Source organism: Alligator sinensis, unplaced genomic scaffold (assembly GCF_000455745.1).
Source record: "Alligator sinensis unplaced genomic scaffold, ASM45574v1 scaffold32_1, whole genome shotgun sequence".
Lineage (NCBI taxonomy): Eukaryota > Metazoa > Chordata > Crocodylia > Alligatoridae > Alligator > Alligator sinensis.
In genome coordinates this window covers 950,939-959,791 of record NW_005842409.1, presented here as the reverse complement: position 1 = coordinate 959,791, position 8,853 = coordinate 950,939, and the positions used below count along the sequence as shown (strand labels likewise).

General features: G+C 39.8%; 1 protein-coding gene across 9 annotated transcripts in view; it reads left to right on the top strand.

Annotated features, from left to right (window-relative positions):
* TTLL7 (tubulin tyrosine ligase like 7) overlaps positions 1 to 8,853 on the top strand; it is a 131,368-nt gene that overhangs the window by 77,847 nt on the left and 44,668 nt on the right. For all 9 annotated transcript variants that reach the window (XR_003095586.1, XR_003095585.1, XR_003095587.1 and 6 more), the window contains 2 exons: positions 2,372 to 2,507; positions 3,480 to 3,566. Coding sequence is in view for 6 of the 9 variants with exons in the window: in XM_025211528.1 (XP_025067313.1) it covers positions 2,372 to 2,507; positions 3,480 to 3,566 (223 nt within the window). In the remaining 3 variants the exon portion in view is untranslated. The remainder of the gene's footprint in view (positions 1 to 2,371; positions 2,508 to 3,479; positions 3,567 to 8,853) is intronic.

The window sequence follows — 8,853 nt, the reverse complement described above, 5'->3', positions numbered from 1 at the left end:
TGCGGGGCCTGGGTACATGGGAAGGAATGCAGGAGCAGGCACCAGCCAAGTCACATGAAACAGAACTACTCACAGACTGAATCCAGTTTGTTGTGCAGCAGGGACCAGGTGCTGCAAAAACTCCTTAAAAGCAGCCCTAGAACCAATTGCAGGCTGAGGGTCAGCTGGCCTTGTTTAGGGGGATGGGTGTTGCTGACCTGTTTGCTTGGCTGCAGTGTAGAGGCCTTACAACTCTCATCATTCAACCCGTTCAACCCAACCCAACTTCATTGCCGAGACTAGAGGGAACTCCTCATGTGCTGTCTGTCTGCTTCTTAGGCTTATGGGGATCAGTTTGCAGGTTCTGCAGGGCCTGAGGTGCAGAGGGAGCTCCTGCTCTGCAAAAGATTCCTGTGTGGAGGCCTTTTTTGATGTCAGGATTGCAAAGTTTGCAGCTGTTCTAACCCAGCCCATAAGCATATGTCTTTGAGAGGTGTTCTGGCAGCATAATATAAAACTTCATCAATTTTCTTCTTGTGTGGCTTGGTGCATGCTGAAGCCTGGGCCTAAGAGAAAGCTGGTTCTGTATCAGATAAGAGCATAGTGCCTATGTGCACAGCCAGAGTCCTCAACGCACCACTAAGTAAAATCTATATGTTGGTATAGTCAGTGAGTACTGTTCATCATTGCAGCTTAACGTTATTGAAATAATTTTGTTTGTGTAGGTGTTTTCTGCTATTTTGCAGGGGATGCAATAGCTTGCAAATAATTTTTTTTTGTGAAGTACTTGGTACCATTGGCAGTATTCCATAGGCCAGTTGGGGAACTTCTTGTCTTGGCAGATCACCCATGGTGTTAATCAAATCCTTGAAAAGAAAATCAGATCTTCACAAGAAATCTTTGTTTTGCCAGAAATGTCTACAGTAAATATTTGATAGTAACACCGTAAGGAAAAAAGGACGACATTAACAGAACAACCCCTAGATTCAGGGAGCAGGAAAACTGAATATTTTTGTCATTCTTGCATTATGCATAGTTCAGCTAGATACCAAAATTCAAACCCCAAATCTGGGAGAGGTTCCCTGATTCCAGGGAACACTGGGGTTGTGTATATTTTTTCATATTCAGTTAAAACAAATATTTCATAAAATTATGGTTATTCCTCTTTTTCCAGCATTAGATGTAACACTATTAAGAAGGGCAGTTGCTACTGCAGAGCTGTTTGGCTTTCTCTGTAGTGGCAGTGGCAGGTCTTGAACTTTTGGTTAAATTCTTGTCCTGTACACTTTATTGGGAAGGTTCTGGGAGATCTTAGTCTGACTGCAAGCCCATATTATCATATTTCATTAATATTTTTAATTCTGCTTCTAAATTATAATTAATATGGGTATACCTATGTCTGAGTTACAGTTGTACCTTCCTTATGCTGCATAAATGAATCCTAAGTCTAGTGAGACTGTACCCATCTTTTTTCTATTTAAGTGATGATCATAGTAAGAAATAACTTTCTGAGGTGAAAAAAACATTGTGAGGCAGAGAAAGGGAAAATAACCTTATTGAAAACTCACAAAAGACCACTAAAATACACTGATTACATGATGCTGGTTTATATAATCTATATGCCTCATATATCATGCTTATGTTAAACAGAATTAGCTTTTGGATAACTCCTTATGATACATTAGAAATTAGTCACCAGCTTCCAGAGTTTCTGGCTTCAGGTCTTCATGACAAATGGATTGGGGAGATATTTCTTGAGGAACCATTTGTTCCTTGATAAGTGTGAATAAATCACTCAGCCCTGTTTTCTATATTGTTCTAAAAACCCTACCTGGAGAATAATGCCATAGTTGGTGTAATAGAAAATCAGGGTCACTCCTTTACATTTTTATGTCAGACCATACTTGCTAATGGTGAGTATTCCTATATATAATGCTGAAAAGGCTAGTGTAGAAGTCCAATGCATCTTAAAACTTTAATTTATAAACGTGCCCAAAGAAAACTAAGTTCATTAGTCAGGTTTTTCAGTTCTTTTGTATCATTTGGTTTCTAAAACAATATATTTCACAACACTAAATTTTGAATACATATTTTGTTAATGTTTCATGCTTCCTTCACATCTGATGTTGAAATTTCAGTGAGTATTGAAAAATTGAGTCTTGATATTTTTGTAGAATCTGCCCTGCTTTTTTAAAACCAGCCAGTTGCTCTTAAAACATGTATATGTACACTTAGGTAAAATTAGATTAGAGATTGTTGTTCAGAATATAGAATAAATTGCTATCTATGTAAGGAACTTTGTGACTTAGTTACATAAATTATAGTCCGCGTGTGGCACATAGCTCATCTTCTGTGTTTCATTCTGTCTCCATTATATATATATTTTTTGTAGGCGAATTTACCCTCCTGATGATAAGCTGTTACTTGAAAAATATGAGAGTTTGTTAGCCGTTGCTTTCCAGACATTCTTAGCTGGGCGAGCGGCTTCACTTCAGCGAGAGATGAATAACCCTTTAAAAAGAATGAAGGTAATAGTCTGCAGAACTATTGGTTTTAATTAGATATCTTGGAAGTCTGTGACCTAGCATGAAGCTTGGGATCAATTACAAGATGACCATATATGGCTCTTTAAATTTTTCCTTAGTTTTATTATTATTTTACATGTAAACAATAGACCGGATACACTTATCTGACTGAACATCATTGGATACAAGACTCAGGGCAGAGAAAGAATAGATGACTTTAAGCTCCCTTTTTAACCCATATGTGGAACCAGCATCTGAATCAGTCTAGGGCCAACCCCTCTCCCCTCCAAAAACCCCCAAAACTCCAACCTCGTAGACTACTTTATTAGCTAATAATTGTAGCCTTCTTGCTCTAATGGGGTGCTCAGGAATACTCTTTGTGCCCTGGGTGGGAAAATACTTGTCACAGAGCTGATTCCATTAGGTTTTAAGATTCCCAGGGATTCCCTGCCTTAGGGTAAATTCCTGGCTGCTCAGTTATGTAGCTGAAAATAATGAGTAAGAGAAAAGAGCTATTTTAAATCATGTCAGTTTATCATTTTTAAAAGCATTGTTGAAATACTGAGAAATTACTTCAAATTTAAGGGAAATAGTCTTTCCAACCTCAGCAATCTAACAAGTTTGTGGCTCACTGCTCATTCACACAGCCATCATTAGCAAATTTACCAGGGTCAAATACAGCTTACAGATGGATAGCTGGCACTAGTTTAAGTGTAATTACAATTTGAGATGCATATATCACCTCCCAAAAATGTACAAATTTGCCAAAACAGTTGGCTTTTGGAAAAATGCGTATACCTCTATCTGTATGTAAGATAAGAGAGTATGTGTACAAATGTACATAGTATTATTTTGGAATTTAGTGATGATTGATTCAGAAAACCAATTCAAAATGTCAGTATAAGCTCCTGCTAACCTTTGGAAAAAAGATTGAATACTGCTTTGTGTTAATAACAGATACATTCATGGTTTTAGGAAGAAGACATTTTGGATCTTCTGGAGCAATGTGAACTGGATGATGAAAAACTCATGGGAAAATCCAGCAGGCAACGAGGACCCAAGGTGTTTGATTGATGCCAAATATATTTGTACCGAAGATACTTAGACTAGGCAAACTGGTGGTTGGACCTGTGGCACATGCACATTTTTCCTTTACAGGCCATAGAGCTTAAGGTGAAAAGATAAAGAAGTCTCTGTGGTTCCTAGCTTTTCAGCAGACCCTGGCCCCTCAACCATAGGATTCCGGGGACTGTTTCAGTCAGAATGGCGTCTTTTTGGCATTACTGTTCCATTCACTGTACTTGAGCTTTAATGCCAGGGGCCAAGGCAGCTGGAAAAGCACAGGGTTCTGTCCTATCCTTTACATTTATTGGGATTTTGAAGGTAGCTGTGTGGCCCATTCTGGGAAGGGACTAAAGCTAAGTATTATAAGGAGGAAGTTTTAGGGAGGGGTCTTTGCAAAAATTTTATCCCTCAGAGCCCCTTGCCTAGGTTTTTGAGGGCATGGGAAAAAGGATGATTTGAACCTAAGAAATGACCTTCTGTCCAACTGCAGGTTTAATTGGCTGGAACGTGGAATTCTTCACTTCCTTTCCTAAGTAGCTTTGAAGTGGTGGTGTGCTCTTGTGATAATTGCTATGCTTTGCCCCAGAGGTTGCAAGCAAAGGACGTTTATTCATGTACTCTGGGAGTGTGTTGGGGGGGTGGGCACTTTAATCAGAGTAGCTCTGAGAGATTTTAAAGCACCTGGAACGTCTTTTCTATCAGTGACCGTGCGCTTAAAAATGGTGGCAGGGGCACATTTTCTAAAGCTTGTTGAACAAGCTTTAGATAAAGCACCCCTCCTGCCATTTTTAAGCATGGGGATGCTATTACACGAGACGCTGGAGTCTGCTAGAGCGCAGTAATTATCACACTCCAGCTGGCTGGATTAACTGAATATCTGTTCTGATGTTCTGTAATTACAGTGTGTCGGAGCAGCCTCATTACTCATGAGCAGGTGCCATAGTGGGTGACATGATCACTGATCTGTCTCAACTAGGTATTTTAAGCCTTAACTGATTTGTCTGTTTAAAGAACTTTGAATGAAAGGCCTTTTGGAAGTTCAAGGTATTAATTATGATGATGTATGTTTGGCTTGTTAAACTGATAAAAGCATCATCGTTCAACATTCAACATCGTTCTTTCATATCCAGAAACAGATTTTAAGTGAAATCTGTATTAGTTTTAACATAGTTCACTCCAAACCTTTGCATTAAATTTACTACACTTTTCCACCAGCCACCAAAGATAAATTACTGTATTCTCAAATCTAAACTATTTATTTGCCTACATGTGGTAGTACTTTTAGGTCAGCATCTGTTGAGAAAAAGGTTTGGTTGTTTAACTCTTCTGGACTTATGTCTAAAGGAATATAAAACTTGTACAGCATTTTGTCTGTTCCCCAGAACATTTTGTGCACATGTGGGAAAGCCTGCTTTTCCTTACAAAATATCATGCTGACTGTAGCCCTGACTATAGCACTGAGACTACATACAGATACATAAGTCCATATTGGTAAGTGAATCTTTTTTCAAGGTTAGGAACTAAAAAGCACCCTTGCGAACACACTGACATGAATATTATTTCTGTAGGTAGCTCATTATTTTTATTTTAAATAGCTTTTTTTCCAGTCAGGCTAGAAGTACATCTCTGCTCTACTCCACTTTCAATCCAGCCTTCTTGAGCATGGGTGACCAGACTAGTACACAGTATTCCAAATGAGGTCCTGCTAGGATTGTAAATGATATTAATACGTTCCTATTACTGTTGGCCCCCATTACCACTATTATGGGATCATAAGATGAGTTTGAGTCACCAGTCAGCTGTAGCATTGAAAAAGGCAAGTGGAACTCAAAAGTATATCAGGAGAGACCTCTTCTGTTGTTTCCAGCAGATGGGTTAGAATTCCTGCTTATAGGAATTCTAACCCAGGAACAAGAATGCCTGCTTATAGCAGGAATTCTTGTTCTCAGTCTCTAAACACATGGCCGTGGACTATAAACTATTACATTTCATCCTGTTCCTATTAGTCCAGTCCACAAAGTCACACGATTTTTTCCATCAGCTTCTGTAATGACGGTGCTTCCTACATTCTGAATCATTAGCAAATTTCATTAAGAGACTCCTATATTTTGTACCAAGTTTTGTTTAAGAAACTATTAAATAAGATCAGTGGTATGATTATTCTGTGTAGAACCCACACATTACTTCCATGTAGCCTGAAAGTTTCTTTTTCAAGTACATCCTGTTTATGGCTCTCCCCTCGGCTAGTTCATTGCCCACCCTGCAATTCTTATATTAATCCCCATCTTTTTCAGATTAACTAGTAATTTCTCACATGACACTGTATCTGACCTTTTTGGTACATACAGAAGCTGTCAAAACTGATTTAGAAAATCTCTTAGACTGTTAACCTTACTATCTTAAGGGTTCAACTTCCAAAATGCCATCTTAGAACAACAGCAAAAAATATTGCTTATACCCATTAGAGGATTATTTGGTGTTCCCATTACAGTCAACACTGCTCCCTATAATACACTTTCCCAAGCACAGAACTACAGTCAATGAAGTTATTTCTTCACTAGGCAGTGGGACTTAAAAACATTTAGTAACCCTATCATAGGATAAATGGCCCTTTAAGTTTTAAAGCATTGTCTTTCCATCCCTACCCATAAAGTACGACAAAGGAAGATTTCTTTAGAGTATGTAGTGTAGCAGCCACAGGACCTGATGAAGCAAAGTAAGGCCAAAACTCAAGAGACAGCCCTTCCCACCCTTTTCAGGAAACCCCTGCTACATTAGGGGTTTCCTTTAGATAAGCATGATGGATGTTCTGGATCTTGCATAGGAGATTTCTTAACTATCAGATATAAAATGTACTTTATACATAAAAATGTTTATCATTCTTTAATGCCTTTTAGGAGCTCAAGAGAGAAAGTAGGTATTTTCAAATGCAGTACTATATAGCAGTTTGTTTTGGAGTTAGCCAAAACAAATTGCTATTCAGTATTACATTTGAAAATGTTCTGGGACTGTAGTAGTGTTATTTAACACCTCTAGAGGGCAGCTCACACTTACATGTTGGAAGCTTTATTTCCTTATGTTTATTACATTCCACCTGTTCTATGTGCAGAACATTCACATATAGATTTTCAAAAAAATACAAAACACGAGGATATTTTAGAGGAAATAAGTCATTACTAGCATTTTTCATTCATGTGGAATATAACCAAATGACTTTTAAATGATAAAATTTAGATGTACCATTTGGGGAAAAAATTATAATGATCATAACCGCTAAACAATTGAACAGATTGTCAGGAGAAGATGTGAAAAAGCATTTACTGCAGGTATTAAAGGCTAGAACTATTCCTTTATCATAGCTGGTTTAAGAATGCTGAAATCACTCCTGTGAAGCAGAGAAATGAGTTAGATGACTGGTAAGAGGTCATTCTAAATTCAAATGAGTCTATTGTTTGTCATCTGTGCTTTTTCTGTTTCTTGCAAATGCTTTTTATGTTTTTGACTTATTTTTAAGTTCGCTTTTAGATTTTTTTTTAAAATCTGGTGAATAGACATACTTTCAGAGCAAAGCATTAACTTTTGAAAAAGTGCCTAAGTGATAGGGCACCTAAATTGGTCCTTGTGGTGGGGAGGTGTTGATGTCAGAACAAATCCCAGGATTCTACACAATGGCAGCAACTCTCTAGTATCTTAGATGATAGTATGGGTTGTAAGAAAAGGGTGCTGTTTCTGAAAGGTAGCGATCATAAATCTTTCTCTTTCTTTCCTTGGTTGCTCAGCAAAATGTGCCTATTTATTTGTAAAGTATGTAATGCATCAGTAGCATCTAAGAGATGTTATACTGTTGCCCATCACCATAGTATCTGAGCACAGTGCTGCACAATATGGTAAAATAATGTGGCAATTTAAATTCACACTGCAACATTCTTCAGCCAACTCTGACCTTCCCCAAGGAAGGGGTTGACATGGCTACTCTGTTAATTTTTGCATTCTGTGCTTCATTTGTTATCCAACATAGCAAGAAGAAGATGAGGTGGCCATAAATGAAGGGTCTGGCTTAGAGGTAGGAATCACTGGAGAGCAGAAATATAGAATCCTGTATCTGGTGAACTGAAAAAATGGTTAGTTATCAGAAAAGGAGACTCAGGACTTCTTGAGACAACTGACATAACAGAGGGAGTTGTTAGCATTCATGCTCTTGCTTTATGGTTAATGGGGAAAGGTAGATTCTCAAGCTGCACTTATTGTTCCTGCAACAATTTCTCTGGGTTCTGTTCTTTGTTTCTTATTGTCCAGTACTTTATGATGACACAAGATTAATTGCCTAACTGTACAAGATCCCATGTGTTGAGGTGTAATAGCAGAGCAGTTAAGTGTTTTGCTGTGCCTCCAGAGCTGCAAGTTCAAGACCTCTGGCCTTATGTTGAAGATTGCCCCCTAAACAAGACAGCTGTAAAAGAGTACCTAGTCTTTTAGGCTGGGGTGGGGGAGTGTCAAAGGTGAATGGATATGAAGTTAGCACCATTACACTTCTGTGTGTAATTTGGCAATAGAAACTGGCATGCCTTAACCACATTAGCTTGATGGGCCATTTGGCTCAGATGAGCATTTGGCTTTTGTCCTGACATGATACCGTGTATTTAAGAAACCTACATAGTAGGGCACCCTCTGTTTGCTTCTGCTTTCTCTACCATTCATGCTTGCTTTTTCTTTAATACAGCTGCACCGATGCATCAGTCTGATACTGGATTGGCACTGATATAAAGAAATTGGTCATATCGGAAATCGGCTGGATGTGGCCGATAATTTGGCTGATAAATGCCTGTGTGTGCATGTAGCTGCAGTGCAGCACGCAGGCAACAAGGAGCACAGCTCGACAGCTTGGAGAGCTGCAGGCAGCTTGTAAGTCTGATGTGGTGGCAGGGAAGGGGCGCGGGGGGCAGATCAAGGCTACCGCAGTGCGAGAGGAGTGAGGCTGGGAGGTGCTGGGGCAAGCACTGCCCACAGCTGGGGCAGGGAAGGTGCAGGATGGAGATGGAGCAGAGTCCGGGGGGAGCAGTGTGGGGGCAGCTTCCACCACTGCACGCTGCTCATCTGGGAGCCGCTGATCTGGTGCTCACCTGGCAGCTCCAGCCACTGCTCCCTCTGCTCATTCAGGAGGGCATGGTGGAGGCAGTTGCCCCTGGATCTGCACGGGGCAGGGTGAGCTGGGCCCAGGGATGTGCATGGCTCTTCCTGGCCCGGCCTACTCTCCCCTGCCGTGTGCAGGTCCGGGGGCACCCCC